This window comes from Dermacentor andersoni, chromosome 5, assembly GCF_023375885.2.
Source record: "Dermacentor andersoni chromosome 5, qqDerAnde1_hic_scaffold, whole genome shotgun sequence".
Taxonomy (NCBI): domain Eukaryota; kingdom Metazoa; phylum Arthropoda; class Arachnida; order Ixodida; family Ixodidae; genus Dermacentor; species Dermacentor andersoni.
In genome coordinates this window covers 17,919,622-17,939,265 of record NC_092818.1, presented here as the reverse complement: position 1 = coordinate 17,939,265, position 19,644 = coordinate 17,919,622, and the positions used below count along the sequence as shown (strand labels likewise).

Genomic DNA, 19,644 nt, shown 5'->3' with positions numbered 1-19,644 from the left:
ACACGCTGTGAATAGCATTGGAGAGATCGTATCTCCCTGCCTGACGCCTTTCTTTATTGGGATTTTGTTGCTTTCTTTATGGAGGACTACGGTGGCTGTGGAGCCGCTATAGATATCTTTCAGTATTTTTACATACGGCTCTTCTACACCCTGATTCCGTAATGCCTCCATGACTGCTAAGGTTTCGACTGAATCAAACGCTTTCTCGTAATCAACGAAAGCTATATGTAAGGGTAGGTTATACTCCGCACATTCCTCTATCACCTGATTGATAGTGTGAAATGGTCTATTGTTGAGTATCCTTTACGAAATCCTGCCTGGTCCTTTGGTTGACAGAAGTCTAAGGTGTTCCCGATTCTATTTGCGATTACCTTAGTATATACTTCGCAGGCAACGGACAGTAAGCTGATCGGTCTATAATTTTTCAATTCTTTGGCGTCCCCTTTCTTATGGATTAGGATTATGTTAGCGTTCTTCCAAGATTCCGGTACGCTTGAGGTGATGAGGCATTGTGTATACAGGGTGGCCAGTTTTTCTAGAACAATCTGCCCACCATCCTTCAACAAATCTGCTGTTACCTGATCCTCCCCAGCTACCTTCCCCCTTTGCATAGCTCCCAAGGCTTTCTTTACTTCTTCCGGCATTACCTGTGGGATTTCGAATTCCTCTAGACTATTCTCTCTTCCATTATCGCCGTGGGTGCCACTGGTACTGTATAAATCTCTATAGAACTCCTCAGCCACTTGAACTATCTCATCCATATTAGTAATGATATTGCTGGCTTTGTCTCTTAACGCAGACATCTGATTCTTGCCAATTCCTAGTTTCTTCTTCACTGCTTTTAGGCTTCCTCCGTTCCTGAGAGCACGTTCAATTCTATCCAGATTATACTTCCTTATGTCAGCTGTCTTACGCTTGTTGATTAGGTTCGAAAGTTCTGCCAGTTCTATTCTAGCTGTAGGGTTAGAGGCTTTCATACATTGGCGTTTCTTGATCAGATCTTTCATCTCCTGCGATAGCTTACTGGTATCCTGTCTAACGGAGTGACCACCGACTTCTATTGCACACTCCTTAATGATGCCCACAAGATTGTCATTCATTGCTTCAACACTAAGGTCCTCTTCCTGAGTTAAGCCGTATACCTGTTCTGTAGCTTGATCTGGAATTCCTCTATTTTCCCTCTTACCGCTAACTCATTGATCGGCTTCTTATGTACCAGTTTCTTCCGTTCCCTCCTCAGGTCTAGGCTAATTCGGGTTCTTACCATCCTATGGTCACTGCAGCGCACCTTGCTGAGCACGTCCATATCTTGTATGATGCCAGGGTTAGCGCAGAGTATGAGGTCTATTTCATTTCTAGTCTAGCCATTCGGGCTCCTCCACGTACACTTTCGGCTATCCCGCTTGCGGAAGAAGGTATTCATTATCCGCATATTATTCTGTTCCGCAAACTCTACTAATAACTCTCCCCTGCTATTCATAGTGCCTATGCCATATTCCCCCACTGCCTTTTCTCCAGCCTGCTTCTTGCCTACCTTGGCATTGAAGTCGCCCATCAGTATAGTGTATTTTGTTTTGACTTTACCCATCGCCGATTCCACGTCTTCATAGAAGCTTTCGATTTCCTGGTCATCATGACTGGATGTGGGGGCGTAGACCTGTACAACCTTCATTTTGTACCTCTTAAGTTTCACAACAAGACCTGCCAGCCTCTCGTTAATGCTATAGAATTCCTGTATGTTACCAGCTATATTCTTATTAATCAAGAATCCGACTCCTAGTTCTCGCCTCTCCGCTAAGCCCCGGTAGCACAGGACGTGCCCGCTTTTTAGCACTGTATATGCTTCTTTTGGCCTCCTAACTTCACTGAGCCCTATTATATCCCATTTACTGCCCTCTAATTCCTCCAATAGCACTGCTAGACTCGCCTCACTAGATAACGTTCTAAAGTTAAACGTTGCCAGGTTCATGTTCATGTTTCATGTTCTGGAATATAACCAACCCTTACATATAGCTTTCATTGATTACGAGAAAGCGTTTGATTCAGTCGAAACCTCAGCAGTCATGGAGGCATTGCGGAATCAGGGTGTAGACGAGCTGTATGTAAAAACACTGAAAGATATCTGTAGTAGCTCCACAACCACCGTAGTCCTCCATAAAGAAAGCAACAAAATCCCAATAAAGAAAGGCGTCAGGCAGGGACATACGATCTCTCCGATGCTGTTCACAGCGAGTTTACAGGAGGTATTCAGAGACCTGGATTGGGAAGAATTAAGGATAAGAGTTAATGGAGAATACCTTAGTAATTTACGATTCGCTGATGATATTGCCTTGCTTAGTAACTCAGGGGACCAACTGCAATGCATGCTCACTGACCTGGAGAGGCAAAGCAGAAGGGTGGGTCTAAAAATTAATCTGCAGAAAACTAAAGTAATGTTTAACAGTCTCTGAAGAGAACAGCAGTTTACGATAGGTAGCGGGGCACTGGAAGTGGTAAGGGAATACATCTACTTAGGACAGGTAGTGACCGCGGATCCGGATCATGAGATTGACATAATCAGAAGAATAAGAATGGGCTGGCGTGCGTTTGGAAGGCTTTCTCAAATCATGAACAGCAGGTTGCCATTATCCCTCAAGAGAAAAGTGTATAATAGCTGTGTCTTACCAGTACTCACCTATGGTGCAGAAACCTGGAGGCTTACCAAAATGCTTCTACTTAAATTGAGGACGACGCAACGAGCTATGGAAAGAAGAATCATGGGTGTAACGTTAAGGGATAAGAAAAGAGCAGATTGGGTGAGGGAACAAACGCGAGTTAATGACATCTTAGTTGAAATCAAGAAAAAGAAATGGGCATGGGCAGGACATTTAATGAGGAGGGAAGATAACCGATGGTCATTAAGGGTTACGGACTGCATTCCAAGGGAAGGGAAGCGTAGCAGGAGGCGGCAGAAAGTTAGGTGGGCGGATGAGATTAAGAAGTTTGCAGGGACGCAGTACATGATTGGGGTAGTTGAAGAAGTATGGGAGAGTCCTTTGCCCTGCAGTGGGCGTAACCAGGCTGATGATGATGATATAATGTGTGGTTCGGAGTGCTGGTCGGGCCACAGACCCCTCCCCCCCAACCCCCGGAAAAATCAAAAACTCTCTGCCTATGAGTCTCTCAAGATCCCATAATGCCACATTGTGTCATACGCCCTCTCTATATCGAGGAATATTCATAAGAAAAACTGTTTATGTATAAATGCATCGCAGATATATCCTTCAACGCACACTAGATGATCGGTTGTGGACCGCCCTTATTTGAAGCCACACTGATGGGGATCAAGCATATTGTTGAGTTCAAGGAAATGTATGAGCCTACAATTAATCATTTTTTCAAAAAGCTTGCACAGACAACTATCGAGCTCTCGGGCGATAACTTGCCGCCAAGGAAGAGTTTTACCCTGGTTTAAAACAGGGACCACAATCGCTTCTTTTCATGTGGATGGAAGGTACCCGCAGCCCAAATAGTGTTGAAAAGTGCGAGTAGTGTAACGTGTAACTTTTTGATCATGCCATCATGACTCTGTCAGGTCCTGGTGCAGAGCTCTTTCATGCGATCAAGGCAGCTCTCAACTTGGAAATACTAAGAGGCCGGTTATACGGTTCATTCTGTCTGCATTTATGTGCGACTGGCTTATGTTCTTCTATTTGTTTGTGTTTAAGGAAGGATTGAGAATAATGGATTGAGCTCGACACACTCAAAGTGCTCCCCGAGAGAGTCTGCTCGGTCTTGCAAAGTATTCCCTTGGTCTTTCACCACAGGCAACGGATGAATTTGCTGCCCTTTTAACCTTCTGAGTGCATTCCACACTTTTGACTCTTGGGTATAAGAATTGATTCCCGAAAGAAACTTATCCCAACTTTCTATCTTAGCCTGTCATCGCGTGCGCCATCCGACTTAGACTGCTTGGACAAGGTTTTCTGCAGTTGGATATTGGCGCAGAACGTCCCATGCTTTGTCTTACTTTTTTCGCGCTTGTCTGCAGTCATTGTTCCACCAGGGAACTCGTATTCCACGTGAACTACCTTTTGTTTGAGGTATGAACTTTTCGGATGTGTGAATGATAAAAGCGGTAAAATATGATACGGCATGATCTATAGTAAAATTATTTGTAAAATCTCCTGACAAGTAAGTGAATTCCTTAAAAGCTTCCCTGTCAGCTGAGGCCAGTTTCCAGCGAGGTACATGTGGAGAGGAGTCATGTTGTGTGACTAGGTTTAGAGTTACTGGAAAGTTATCACTTCCGTATGGATCTTTAATAACACACCATTCTAAATCAGGGAAGATAGAATGGGAGCTGATCGACAGGTCTATTGACGAGTATAAATTATGGTGAGGATTACAGTACGTTGGTTCCTTCTTATTGAAGAGGCACACACTGGAGTTTAAAAAGAAGTTTTCAATTAGTCGTCCTCTCTCGTCACATCGCGAGTCTCTGCACATCGTGTTATGAGCGTTAAAATCTCCAACGAGTATGTAAGGCTCAGGAAGCTGATCAATGAGGTTGTAGAGGACTGCTTTTTCGAGATGATGGTTCAGGGGTATATAAATTGAACCTACAGTTACCAAATTATTAAAAGGAATGGCCTGAACTGACACTGCCTCAACGGGTGTCTGAAGGGTGACGGGTCAGCGAGCGACAGACTTATTGGCTACTATGGCTAGAGCGCCAGTGGCGTTAGCTTTGTCGCATCTTTTCGGAAGATGGTGTATTTACGAAGGAAATTAGTGTTCGTAGATTTCAGAAGTGTCTCTTAAACACACAGCAACTTTGGATTGCGTTTGTGTAGTAGTTCTGTGATGTCGTCGAGGTTATGAAGAAGTCCTCTGACACTCCACTGTGGCATCTGTCTCCACTGCGGTAAATGTGTTGTGTGCTGTGCGTTTAAGAGACGAGGATTAGCTCACGGACCTTTTCCAGGCGCCGTGACGTGAGCTTTGTCTTTTTTGGAGCGATCACGAGAGTCTTGTTGCTCCTTCGGTGCTGACGGTGCCATCTGGCTGTGCGTCAAACACGCGCTCTTCCGAGCGCTGTGTTTGACGTGAAGGCCTCGCTGCATTGGACAAGACCTTTGAGGCCTCGTCCAACGTCCAAGCACTAGCTGCGGCTGCCAGGAGGACAGATGGCGTCACTGCCGACTCACTGCATGTGGGCCGGACAGCCGCCAGAAGCTGTTGTGTCGCTGCCACCTGACGCGTCCCATCGGTAAAGCTGTTTGGAAGGTAGGACACCCACCTCCATGCTTCCTTGAATGAAAGGGTCTCCTTCGCCTTAATTGCTACGATTTCTTTCTTTCTTTTCCAGGATGGACAGGATCGTGAGTATGCAGTGTGGTCCCCATCGCAGTTTACACAGTGCAGAGGGTTATCACAGGATTCAGTGGGATGTTCGTGTGCACTGCATTAACACAGGTCAGTCGGCCTTGGCAGTTTTGCGAACTGTGGCCGAATCTTTGGCATTTGAAGCAATGGAGAGGGTTAGGGATGTACTGCCTTACTCGGATCTTAATGTAACCTGCTTCTATTGTCTCTGGCAGTACACTGGAACCGAATGCGAGAATTATGTGCTTGGTATCGATTTCTTTCCCATCCACCTATTTCTAATTAATTTTACATTGATAACATTTTGTTTTTTCCATTCATCCAAAAGTTCAGCCTCAGTCAGGTCCATCAAGTCGTCCTCAGATATCACACCGCGGATGGTGTTCATGGTGCAATGTGGGGTCACTGAAATTGGGGTGTCCCCAATACAGTCAAACCCGACTATATCAAACCCGTTTACATCTAATTATTCTTTATATTGAACAATTTCTGAATAAGATATAGTTACAATAAGTACATACAGTCGATACCGGATATATCGAACTTGAAGGAGATCGTGAAATAGTTTGATATAGTATCGATAATTCGAAATATAATGTATGCATGTCAAAAGCTTCTCTAACAACTCCCCACATCTCAAGGCAGTTTCCCGATGTCGTGACTAACGGGAACTTACTGATCTGTGCCTCCAAGGCGCGTAAAAAACAAAAACACAGTGCGAAACACAGTGCCGTCTCATCTGCGTTGAATATTTGCGAAAGCAAAAATTTGTCGGAAATATTTGGACACTCTTCGGAGAACCACTTCTCTATGTGACTTGTGGTCTTTCCAGCGATGCTGTAGCGACTCTTAAATTGCTGCTGCCAACCAGTGCCACAGGTGAAGCTTTCTTCTCCGAAGGCAACAGCAAACCATTTGGCCTTCTCCATGAGCATTGGGCCGTCAACAGGTATGTTCTTGGCATGTGTCTCCAAAAACCAGGCGTACAATGCCTTCTCGACCTTGTCAAAAGTTGGGACGCACACACGACATGCTCCAGGGCGAGTGGACTGCACTGCCTTCAGCTTAACATTGGCTTTGTTCTTGAGGATCGTACTCAGGGTGTTGCGAGGAATTCCAAATGCCGCGGTGACCGACGACTTCTTTTCGCCAGCCTCCACCCGTCGAATGATGTCCACCTTTGTTGAAAGATCCAAATTCTTGCGCTTTTTCGCGGCCATGGCTCCGGAACACGTGCCAAAAGCGGAAAGAAAAAGGCACTGCATCACACGAGTCTCAAGCCTTCGCGTTGGCCTCGTGAATAAAAGGAACAAAGCGAATAGAAAGACGCAGCGCTTCGCGTCTCTGCACTACCACAAGCTCCAGCTGCACTGACCTCGTTCGTCTCGCTGCACCAGCGGTGTCAGCCAATCAAAACACAGGAAACGGGCGCCTGCAGTCAGCGTGGTTTCTCCCTCCCGCTTCCCTTTCACACCCGATCGCACTCCAAGTGCTCCTCGTCACGTGCCTTTTACCCACACGCCCCTTTCTCAGAGTGCGGGGTGGCATGCGTGAGATCGTGGGAACATCGCGAGCGCTTCGTGAGGAGAAGTGCACTTGCCGGTGCGCAGCCCAGCACGGAGTTCGATACATCGATATGCCGGTGCACGGGAGTTCTATATATGTGAACAGCAGCCCTATACTTCTGCATGGGATTCCCAAGGGGGTTTTTCAACTGTTTGACATAGGCAATAATTCGATATATCCGGGATCGACTGTATAGCAAAAGTTAAGCTTACATCGAACAAAAATAGCAGCGCCTCTCATGGAACGTCAAGCGGTGAAAAAGTGCCCCCAGAAGTTGGCTTTCCCTCGTGGTGACAGGGAAACCCAGTGGTGCAGCTCTATCAAACCGCTCTCCCTACTGTGACTGCGCTGCGTCGAGCAACCCGTCGACACTCCCTGCAAAAAATGAGCTTGGCCCGCCCGCAGCGCTTGCTTAGACAGCCAATCAGAGGCTCTTGTGCCCTCGCAGTGCAAGATGGTGCAAGTGCGAGTTGTCTCGCTGCTTTTCGGGTTCATTGTGTTTGCGTCTTGTGGGCCTTTTCCTGCAGTGTTGCCATGATGAAGCAGCAGAATTTGCCTTTCGCCGTGAAGGTCGAAATCGTAAATCGAGTCGAACGCGGTGAGGAGTCGGATGTCCCCACAGCGTGCAAGATTCCGAGGAGCACTCTCAGCACGATTTTGAAGAGTAAAGGCCCGTTCATGTTACTAGCACAGCAACTCGTCGCACGCCGTTTACCGGTGAACGGCAAGATTTCTTTGTCGTAGAGAGGATGGGACTGGGACCCATTCGTGCAGCAGCCGTACAGTGAAGTCGCCAATCAGCAACCGAGGAGTGCTCAGGACGGTCACTCTGGCACCAATGGCAGCCTCACAGCTGATCACTCGGCGGCGCCAATATCGTCGCTAGGCCTTCTCCTCTTCACTTCAACGTTAAACCTGACGGAAATTCGGAATGAATCACCGACGCTTACAAGCTGCAATATTTTCTTACTGTTGTTGTCGCTCTTCACAATAATAATACATAAAGAAGAAAATATGGTAATATTAGTGGTGCTGCCGCCGGCTGCGATGCGAGCACAGCCAAGCCGGTCACCTGCCATCGGTAGCCGCGTACTGCAGCTGAGCTCGACAAGTAACTGAGCTCTCATTCGTGTTTAACGTTTGACAGAGGCTATCGTGTTACATAAAATGTACAATTTGCGCATCGCTTCATTTGACGGAAATTACTTTGCTTGGAGCAGAAGCTCAGTCTATGTTTGCGACGTCGGTGGCAGAGGCGTGCATCTTCGCGGTCGTCGATTGGCCCGTCGTTCGTGTGGCAGGCGGTGCTCCAGCCAAACTGCCGTCTACTTTGGATACCTCTCGCGCGGCAGACGTTCTATGGCACTGGAGGCCGTTACGGCATGTTTGCTGCTAGCGTGGACGTGCCTTTAGGGGGAGATTAGGGCTAAAGCAGACAAATTCGCGACCCAGTGCCCATGGCTCCCAATGCGTACGCACGGCCGTGTACAAGTGGTTCAACTGAAATAGCTTCCGCGTGCCTGGTGATGACTGTAAATTCTGATGAGTGCGAAGAAGCTGCTGCTGGTCATCATCATCATCATTTATTAACCCTTAAGGACCCTTAACAGGGCATTACATAAGGGGGGGAAACAGTATTGAAATAACATATAAAGGAGCGAATGCTATACAATGATGAATCAACTACATTTCAAGTACAGAGCGTGCACATACATGAAAAGGATACAGTAAAGAGCAATGGAAAACACAAGGCAAAAAAAAAAAGGGTAGAACACACATCCTTCCACAGAAAGATGGGATGGAGCAAGTAATTAGGAATAAGCTAACAAACGAAGATATACTTTGTAATGAAAGATTGACACCCAACCGGACATTGAAATGCAAGACAAAGTATACAAAGCATAATGTAATTCAATATCTTCTATTGGACGACGCCAGTATCGTAAAAATGGTGTGAGAAAACAAAAATGCGTAGTTCAAGTTATTTAACAAAAAGCTCAGTTAAGGACTGCCTGAATTTTTCTGGATTTCTCTCAAGAGCAACTGCTTCGGGAAGGCAATTCCACTCTTCAATGGCTGCGGGAAGAAACGAGTTATTGAATGCAAGAGTCGAACCATGAAGGCTTTGGACGCTGTTGGAGTTGAACAGGCTGCGAGAAGTTCGAGCGGGTGGCAATAACAGTGTAACAGTAACGGTGGCCGAAGTTTGAACCAAGCTGTCAGAATTTCTGGAAGCCGTTGACGAATCGACGATCGAGGAGTTTGTGAGTGCAGGTGATGGTGTCGCGACCATGGGAGAGCCCAAAAACGAAGACTACATTACCAACATTGTACCGAGCACAAGTGAAAGTGGGCACAATGATGAAAGCAATGATGGTCCTTTGCCCACGTCCTGCAAGGTGATTGGTGCACTTGCACTAGTCCGGTGTTCCTGCGCGAATGTGGAAGGTTGCGGCCTAAGCTGCGCCGAATCCTTAGACAATGTGGAGAAGTGCGTGCGTCGCAGGCAGTGAAACTGCCCAAGCAGAAGAAAATACAGGACTATTTCATGCGAAACTAAGCTGTTTTATCAAAAAATTAATTTTTAAATGGTATGTGCTTTTATGACATCCAATTCTTTAGCAAGCTTATATTGAATTGTGTTCTATGTTGAACTGATAGGCGTTTCTTTGAGAGTTTGATATAGCCGGGTTCGACTGTAGACAGTAGGTTACCCGATTTCTGACACTGGTTTTTGTCATGCAGTTCTAAGAGGAGGTCGCCACTTGCTAGTCTAGATGCCTTATAGCCTAGGCCAATAGTCCGAGTTAGACATTTGGAAACGAGGAAAGGTGAGATCATTCTCGTTGTCTTTCCTGGTTTCTCAGAGTGAATTACTTGATAGCGGGGGAAGTTTTGAGTGTGTCGGCCAAAAAATTTAAATGCTTCTTCGGTGTGCCCTCACTTTTGAGGGCGATCAAAGAGTTTGGGAAATGAACTATCCATAAGAAATGTTCAGTTTTCGGCAGCAACGGCAGCCACCCACCATGAAGCCCAACAAGGGGACGCTGAAGGTCTTATAAAGAAACAAGTCCTGTGGACGTCAACTGTACGTTTTTGCTATAACCAAATATGTACAACCAAGGTTCATTGCACCACACATGGTTAACCCTTGCTGACGGGAAGAGTGGAAGTAAAAAAAAATGAAGAGAAAACAGGAAAAATCAAAAGTTGGAGAGAAAGACGAAGATTGGAGAGGAGGACAGGAAAAGGCAACTACCGATTTCCCCCGAGTCGGTCAGTCCAAGGGTGCCGTCTACGTGAAGCGAAGGCCAAAGAGGTGTGTTGCTGCCACCGAGGGGTCGTAAAGGTCCAAACACGCGGCATTGGCTCAACCCCCAGCATCCTCTTTTCCCCGGACACGGCTAAGCCGCTCACGGCTACACGCGGAAGGGTCCGACCCTCGTATGCTCGGGCACGTGGTGTTGCAATGCACTAAACGCCTGCTGACGCAGATGCCCCGGCGGTATCCTCATCACTGATCTTTAATTATTTAGATTCATCAACACTCCATAAATTTCTTCATTTGTGTGAACGCAGACAGACCTGCCACAATGACTTGCAGTGGCTGCCAAGCACTGGGACATGCGTACCACCTACTGTCAGAGATTTAACATACAAGTTGTATGTGCCATCCATGGATGCCTCCATGGATGGCTCAACAGGTCTGCAATATTCTGCAAAATTCTGCAAAAGAGGTAGTTACCCAGAATATAGGTGGAAGGGTCGAAGTGGTCCATGGGGCTCTCCGAAGTAGGAAGCAGCCACGTGATGACTGCACTTTTCTCGCAATACTGGTCTTGCAGCAGGCCTCGAATTTGAGCATAGTAGGTGTCGTCGTTCTCATCCATCAGGGCCACAATGTCCCCCACCTGGTAGTAGGTGCCCTGTGAAGACGGCAGGCCCAGCGTGCTTCTGTTCACAGCAAGCAATGGCACAGAAAGCAAACAACACTAACAAGCAGGAGCTGCTGTTATGCACGAGGTTGCGGTTTTGACTTCCAGCGACCGAGGCCATATAGTACTGATGCGCAAGGGATGCCAAAATGCTTGCACACTAAGATTTAACCTTTCCTAGCCTGAAAGCTTCTGCTGAAGAAAAACATTTGAATTCCATTTAGAAATACTTCAATGATTGTCGAAACTTAGTTTCACACCATCTATAACAACTGGATAGAATTTTAAATGGCTGTCTAGCATGAAGAAATGCCTTTATATCCACACAGACACAGAATTGGTAGGCTAACCGTCTCACTTCTTATGGTAGCATGGAAAACAGTGAGTATTGCAGAGATGACAACCTCGATTAACACGCTTGAATAAGCGCAACCTCACAAGCTTGTTGGAGTGTTCATCCTGGCTGGAAATTCCGAGTAGAGCAGTTTTCCGAGCCACAGGTGGCAACATGCGAATATGCTTTTGTGAAACGACTACCCAATACGTCAATATCAGGCTTTCTCTCACTTAGGCATCCCATTCAGATTTAATAGCTCAGATTTAGTATGTCATGAAATTATGGCTACAGGCTAGAACAGGTTAAGTGCCCATTAAAGAACCTCATGTAGTTCAAATGAAAATCAACACTACGTCTCATAGCTCCAGTGTTGCTGTAGGACAAATCCAAGCATTTAAATCTGTGAAAAGTTTAGGGAGTTTATTTTTCTGAAACACTAACACCGAATGCTCATGTGAATTGTGTACTGCAACAATTGTGACAAATAATGGGCATTTTGATAGGAACCATAACCTGTTTCCAGAGTATGCCAAGTTATTAATTTATAAATGCTTTTTGTCTCCCATTTAAATTACTGCCACTTTGTCCAGGGAACCACAATGCAGACAAATCTGCTTAGACTCCTTGAGTTCAAAAAAATATTTTATGCATGATTTTTAATATTGTTTGGTATAATTTTTGTGCAAAAGGTATTGCAAGGTGAGTGAATTAGTTGTGCTGGTGAAGATTAGCTTGGGAATGCTTTTCTAATATAAAACAAACTATGACTAACATGTGAAATTTTGAGCCCATTAAGTTTTAAGCACAATGATCATGGGTGATGTGCACATTATGTGAACTTGTTAAGTCTAGCCTATGAAGCCTGATAGTCGGAGTTCTGGGTGGACCCTACATATCATCCCACATATAGCTTACAATTGTTGGAAAATAATATACCTTGTTTGTTGAACAAGTGCGATGTGTCAGGTTTGGACATAACTCAAGTAAGGATGTCAAACTTAGGTCTTTATTTCCTTAACTGCTCGGTAGCCTGCATATTTCTTGCTTATTGTTCTTGTATCTATATGTTACATGTTCATCTTGTCACGGATCTTCTGCATTATTTTTTTAAAGCGTTGAATGTTTTAGATGACAGATTCAGGCTTATATTTGATGCCTCCGACCTGAATTAAGCCATGTATAGTTGTACAGAATTTTTTTGTATGTACCAATGTAGATATACAATTTTCGTGTTTTCTCACTCTGCTGTGTTGTCAAAGCTGTTGTACAAAGTTTGAACAATTGATTGCTCATTTCATCACACAGTTGCCTAAATAAGTGGCAGGAACCAAAAACACTTCTACTTAAGTTACGTTCATCAGTCATGGTTTGATAGTTTCTCATGATCATGGAAAAGAAATATTGAAGGCAGCCATGTCAGCTTTCATAGAGGGCATCCTTTAATACTGCACTCAATTCATTTGCAACCTTTAATAGCAGCCAAGGTTACCTTATGTTAGAATATAAGGCAAGGTTCTTTTTTCCAGAATCGTTAGCTTTGAAGTCATTCCCTGCTTTATATGCGAGTCTGATAGATTTAGTTACTATTGCAATATGGCTGCAGCAACGCCGCCTTTTCAGTGACCTAGATTTTAGACGGCAGCGCAAATTGTAGGAACTAATAATAATTAGCCTTGGCAGGTGAAGCAGCACCGTATTTTGGCGTGTATAACCTGTATCGAGAATTTTAAAATTTTAGCACTAAAGGTGGGGTGTGGGTTACATGAGAATTTCGCCTTGAGCTGCGACTTCACGGCACAGTGAATTTCACTTCATCATGCGGCTTCCTGGCGTGGCTAGAGTGCATTGCACTGCTGTGAAGTCGCAGCTCAAGGCGAAGTTCGCATATAAACCGCACCAATTATTGTGGGGAGCTTCTGATTATTTGATATTTCGGGCAATCAGTGCTGATTCTGAAAAATCCATTGTCTACTCTATATCGCCTCATATTAGTGTGCGCACAAGTTCTTTCTCTAGTGTCCCACAACTGTACCCCCGCCATATAATTGTGACCGCTTTATAATCAAATAAATACAGTAATTGAAATGCTGCATCATTACAACAGTTTCAAACTAAAAAAAATCATATGGGAAGAAATGGTTGCAGGTTTCTGCACGGTATTCTCTGAAGTACTGCACCACCACCACTGATGGAAAGTTTCTTGCTAGAGAGAGTAACAATGATCATGATGATAGTGACCATGTTGGTTTGAAAGAGAAGTGCTGGCAGTAGGATTAGCTCTTTTGCTACAATGTCATGCAGAAATTAATGAAAAAAAGATTAGACCAAAATGTAACACAAATTGTGTATTATCTCCAAGCAGCTTGGAAGGAGGCAGTCATATGTCACAGCTCAAGATTAAGTTCGCATATAAACCGTGTTGAGTCCTTTCTTCTGTCCTCGTTTTTTGCACTGTGCAGTCATGTCGATACTGAATGGGATCAAATTTCTGACCAAGATTGTCTTTCTTCCACAACTTGAGCAAATACCTCAATTACGATCAAGAAAGTTGATCCCTATTGGTCTCAACTGTGATCGAAGGTGCTCATTTGACATTGGTATAAGTGGTTAAAATGTTTTGTGTAACATTATCCCCCCCCACTACAGATGTAATATGTGAAGTGATCCCATAGAAGGCACCACAGTTCACTATGAAACACGGAGTGATAGATTCCTATGACTGTGCTATTTCTGTGTCTTTTACACTGTTCTCATTAACACAATGAAAATATTCCATACCACCCTACACTAACACTACTCTTGGGCAATGTGAATGGGGGAAAAAGTGCAGCACAGATAAAAGTGTTTACAAAAAATTGACACGATGTCTTGTTTTCAACAAGTATGCACAGGATTGAGCAGCACATAGGTGCACCAATGACTGTGGATTGCCTACAGTCATTGAAGTACCATGTCACAGGATTCCAGCAATTTCTCCTCTTCCAAGCTCAGCCGGTCTTGGACATCTGGATTACGAATCACCATCACATTACATTATCCACTATACAGGGCATGGTACCATCCATTAAGAAGCGATCATTTCTTGCTGCATGTACACAAACTTCATTATTGTGAGCACAATGAAAATTTCTTTTAGAAAAACAACAAATACAATACGCACAGCCTACTTGTTAGGCTAATGCAAAGTATAATGTAAAACTTTTGTCTGTGCAGCAATGTGAGATAAAAATAAACATATACTGAAAGAGAAAGTAAGCCTGAATGCTTACCCGAAAAAACACGTAATCACTGGTAACGCATGTTGCTACAGCAGTTGGTGCTCTCAAAGGCTGCAAAGAAATAGTTCACAAACCATCAAACATTCAGAAATGCACCGTACAAGCCACTAATGCATTACTGTAACGTCAGAAGTGCTGCATAAATGTCAAATTGAGCTAATCTTCCCCGATCCTACATCAAGCACTAAACGTATTAACATCAGGTAAAAATGGTTGGGTTTTAAGGCTGCAGTGTTTCCGAAGTTAAGCTCTCTTTTGTCTCTTTTGTTAAGCTCTCATGTTTTGTCACTGGGATAAGAGAGGGTTACAAAACGAATGTTAGCATTCTAGAAGGTGTTCATTCTCCCATTATCTGAAGTCACTTGTGTGCACACTATTCTAAAAATAAATCAGTGCCGATTTCCACTTTTTGTTTGTTAGCCAAAGTAGAAACACAGTGCTAGCCTTTTCACTAACGCAATCGTGCACCAAGCGTTGGGCGGAACCGATAATGCGGTGGTGGTGGTATTCAGGATGCCCTGCAAAGCGCTCGGATCCAAATCGAAGCGCATCGCGGCAAGCGCCGTTGCGGGACTACGTCCAGAACCAGAGGTGTAGAACGCCGCTGAACAACGAGAGCTATTTTCCCGCAACAGTGACCGCACCGTAACGACGTGAAGACAAATTGAACGCAGTAAAATCGCGACCGTTTCGGTCCACGGAGACCGTAGCCGAATCCAGCTCACGACCGGCCGCAAGCTGGCCATATTGGGCTTATCTCTGTCTTGGGTCGCCATTACTAGCGGTGTAGAACGTGCCGTTAGGGAAACGCTAGTCTACCGCGTGGATGTGAGGTTCAGGAGACGGAAAATAACCGTCCACGTATGCAGGATGGACAACGTGCAGAACGCTGATCCCTCGATACCAGTGTGCCCGCATGCAAGGACGAATCAGGAGAAGAATCTCAAAAAAAGCTCAGAGCGCCGCTGGTTCAAGCATAAAATGTCTAGCACGGGCGCAAAATGATGCGATGTCGTAGTTTCGAAAAAAAAAGAAAAGAAGAAAAACAAGTGCAGCTTATTTTCCAAAGATACAAAAGCGGCGATGGCAAGTTCACACGAAAAAGGTATCTTGCATGTGGGCGACAAACGCAGCACTGAGAGAATTTAACAACGAAATTGAACAAGAACTGAACACAAGCAGAAGCTACAGAAAAAAAAAGAAACTACGACTACTGTAGGGTTGATTCACACTTATCCAAAATATCAGCGTTTTGTCCGTTCAAGACGGACTGGTTTCCAATGCACGCTATCGCACCAGGTGACACAAATGGAAAGCAAACTACAAACCGTTCTTTTGAAAATTGCCCGACGACCTTTTCCTTTAGGTGCCGCTGTCTTTGCCTGCTGCTGCTGCTGCCTCAATTTGGAGCTCTTTGCTCTGGTACTTTTGCGCAACGTGAAAGGGCAGCCGTTCCCGTTCGTCTCCTTAGCAGCTGACTGCTCAGGTTCCGTCGACGCCGTGTGTCCGCGCAGCGCGCACGAATTGCACATGACGTCGCCCTTCTCGTTCTTCCGCCACATGGAAGAAACGGTAGTCTTGCATGTTGCGCACATCGGTTTCACACCGAACGGCATCGTTAACGGTGAAACAAGAGGCAAACGTAGCTGTCAAGAAGCCAAAGCGGCGAACACGAACTCCATGTTGTTTAAAGATGATGCGACGGTGGCGCCGTACAACGAGGAAGAAACCACAGAGAACGACAAAGTGTAAAACTAAGCGCAAATTTTGCATATTTGTGTCAAGTGTGACAATTTGTAAGGCAATGTAAAAATATTTTTTGGTATTTATTTGTTCTTAGAGACAATATTTATCAACTTTAGGCAAACTACCGCTGCTGTCGATGCCCATCCTACATCCTCTCATTTGCCAGTTCCTGACACCCCGCTTGCTTTGCCGGCTTTCACGCTTTGCTGTCGGATCAATCACTGGTCTCCGCCGTCTCAGCTGCCAGCATGGCAGATTCGAAGAGCGCCAAGCGTTCTCAGCCACCGTGGAAATCGCCAGAAAATTCAAGCGCACCGCGACTACGCCTGTACAACAGCCTTACGAGGTCGAAAGAGGTATTTGTGCCGCAAGATGCAAACCGCGTACTCTGGTACAGTTGCGGTCCAACCGTGTATGACGCTTCCCACATGGGCCATGCCCGTTCTTACATCAGCTTCGACATCCTTCGTCGGGTACTTACGGACTACTTCGGCTACAACGTGTTTTACGTGATGAACATCACGGACATCGACGACAAGATTATCAAGCGGGCTAGGCAAGATCATCTTTTCGCGAGCTACCGCAGCAAGCTAGAGCGGCCACCCAGTACACTTCACAGTGACGTGAAGGCGGCTATCGAACGGTACAAAGCGAAACTTGAAAAAGAGGATGACCCCGACAAGCGAGTCATGTGTTCACGCCTACTGGATCAGTCGCTGCAAGCTCTTGACGTTTTCGAAAAATCTTTAAATGACGGCTGCGGAGAACGTGAGGCGCAGGCGCTTCTTGACAACGCCAAGGATCCTGTGTCCGAATGGTTAGACTCAAAAATGGGCGCGACTGTCTCGGATCACTCCATCTTCGCTAAATTAGCCAAACACTGGGAGGAAGCGTTCTACAAGGACATGGCAGCGCTTGCAGTGCGTCCGCCCGACGTCGTGACGCGTGTGAGTGAATACGTTCCTGAGATTGTTGACTACGTCACGAAAATCGTCGACCGTGGTTTCGCCTACGTCTCAAACGGCTCCGTGTACTTCGACACTGCTCGCTTCGACGCCGACCCGAAACATTTCTACGCGAAGCTCGTGCCCGAGGCGTACGGCGACCAGAAGGCGTTGAAAGAAGGTGAAGGGGCGCTTAACGTGGCCGGCGACGACGAAAAAAGGAGCGCCAACGACTTTGCGCTTTGGAAGGCTTCCAAACCGGGCGAACCGGCATGGGATTCGCCTTGGGGCCCTGGCAGGCCCGGCTGGCACATCGAGTGTTCGGTGATGGCAGGTAGCCTGTTGGGTTCGTCGCTGGACATCCACACCGGTGGATACGACCTCAAGTTTCCACACCATGACAACGAGCTAGCCCAGGCCGAAGCTTACTTTGGCAATGACCATTGGGTTCGTTACTTTTTGCATTCTGGGCACCTGACCATCGCTGGCTGCAAAATGTCCAAGTCACTCAAAAACTTTGTCAGCATTCATGATGCATTAAGTCGACACTCTGCACGAAGGTTGCGCATGGCATTTCTCCTTCATTCCTGGAAGGACACACTGGACTACAGTGAGAGCACTATGGACATGGCCTCACAGTGGGAGAAGGTGTTTAGTGAGTTCTTTTTGAACATCAAGGATCTTCTACGGGGTGCACCGGGAGCTGACAGCATTCATGCTTTTGTGAAGTGGTCAGAAGAGGAAGTAGTGCTGAACAACAAATTCCTCACAGCCAAGGATGGTGTGCATGCTGCACTGTGTGACAATATTGACACCAGGACCGCTCTGGAAGCCCTGCGCTCAGCTGTAACTGCCTGCAACGTGTACATCAGAGGCAAACTGGAATCGAAGAAATCTCCTGACGTTACGCTGCTTCGCAATATTGCAGGATACGTTACGCACATCTTGCAAGTGTTTGGAGTTGCTAATGAAAGCGTGATTCCTGCTATTGGATTTGGAGCGGGCGATGGCAAAGAGTTGAATTTGCCTCACGAAAAGCTTTTACAGCCTTACCTAGAAGTTCTCTCTGCATTTCGGCAGAATGTACGTAGCATTGCAAAGAAGTTTACAGGCTCTAATGAAGGTGATGAAGTTCTTCAGTGGTGTGACCACCTGAGAGATAACATGCTTCCTGAATTGGGAGTGCGTTTGGAAGATCGTGAGGATGAGAATGGGGCCTTGACATCAGTTATCAAAGTTGTAGGTAGGGAGGCCATCATGGCAGAGAGGGAAGAGAAGAAGAGGAAAGAAGAGAAGAAAAAGGAAGAGAAAGAAAGGAGAAAGCGGGAGATGGAACTCAAGCAAGCAGAACGCGACATGCAACGAGCCATCAACCCGAAGGAAATGTTCCTAAAAGAAACAGACAAGTACAGCCAGTTCGACCCGGAGACTGGCTTGCCTACCCATGATGCACAAGGAAAAGAGTTGAGCAAGGGGCAGCTCAAGAAGGTGAAAAAGCTACAGGAAGCACAAGAGAAGAAGTATGAGAAGTACCTTGCAGAGATGAAAGAACCTGTTAGTTAGAACAGTGTGGAAGCCACGAGTCACATTCCGTGAGACATGTGGCTGTGAGGAGAAAACACATGCTAGGAGATGCTTTCACTTTACTTCTTCTGCATTTGTGAATTTCATCAGTTGCTATAATTGCATGCTTTCATATAATTGGAGAATGTTGAGATTTATATTTCAACCAATATCCTGGCATTCAAGAAGATTTGCAATTTGTATGTGTGGCTTATTTCAATTGAAGCTTTTTCAGATAATGTGCTATAATAATAATGATGGCAAAGATGCTCTTGAATGTCGTTCTCGAATATATGATGTATTTAGGTCTCTAAAGTTGATTCTGTTTCCTCTATGCCAAGAACACGTTGCACAGAATGGCATATCTTGAAGTTTTATAACGCACAAGCTTGTATTAATCACTTCACTGGTCCGCTGTATGAGTAGTGTTGATCTGTGAATGGGTGTTGAATTTATTGCCATTTGGTTGTTCTGCTGTACAGCTACAAATTTTTTTTTTCGTTTTGAACAATACCCTAATGAGCAACCGTCATTGTTTGTTTCCTTTTATTGCCATTTGCTCATTCAGTAATTCATATTTTTTAATGTTTCTAACCATTGAAATAAATTTGGTGAGGATGATGATAACAAGTGTCAGCCTTTTAATGTTTCAGTATGGTTGCAAGCTAAGCTGGGAGTGTATTGAGTGGACCTGCATGGAGATAAGTGCTAATTGTTCGTTGCATGGCCTCCTTTTCTGAAGCAATGCCTACCTCCTCTTCTATGTGAGAATTGCACGGGATCCTTCGTCGTGCTCTCGCGTCCTTCAGTCCTAGGCCAAAAGTTTTTCTGCGCTATGTGGACGACTGTTTTTGTGTGATTCGGCGCAGCGCTTTGGCTTCATTCACTTCGCACCTAAACAGTCGGGA

The 19,644-nt window shown here is 45.5% G+C and overlaps 2 protein-coding genes across 3 annotated transcripts in view; one reads left to right on the top strand and one right to left on the bottom strand.

Moving 5' to 3' along the window:
* LOC126529943 (GATA zinc finger domain-containing protein 1) overlaps positions 1–16,292 on the bottom strand; it is a 45,299-nt gene extending 29,007 nt beyond the window's left edge. Inside the window, exons 1-3 of one of the 2 annotated variants that reach the window (XM_055070122.2) lie at positions 15,812–16,292; positions 14,475–14,534; positions 10,679–10,859 (exon numbers count right to left, since the gene is read on the bottom strand). In XM_055070122.2, coding sequence (XP_054926097.1) covers positions 10,679–10,859; positions 14,475–14,534; positions 15,812–16,099 — 529 coding nt within the window. In that variant the 5' untranslated portion in view covers positions 16,100–16,292. The remainder of the gene's footprint in view (positions 1–10,678; positions 10,860–14,474; positions 14,535–15,811) is intronic. The other variant, XM_050177414.3, reaches the window with a different exon arrangement.
* Positions 16,293–16,403: 111 nt separating this feature from the next.
* CysRS (cysteine--tRNA ligase, cytoplasmic) lies at positions 16,404–19,366 on the top strand. Its single transcript, XM_050177399.2, has one exon. The coding sequence runs from the start codon at positions 16,478–16,480 to the stop codon at positions 18,734–18,736; it is 2,259 nt and encodes a 752-aa protein (XP_050033356.1). The 5' UTR covers positions 16,404–16,477; the 3' UTR covers positions 18,737–19,366.
* The last annotated feature ends 278 nt before the right edge of the window (positions 19,367–19,644 follow it).

Coding starts and splice junctions, on each gene's coding strand:
- CysRS (XM_050177399.2), top strand. CDS start 16,478: ATGGCAGATTCGAAGAGCGCCAAGCGTTCTCAGCCACCGTGGAAATCG.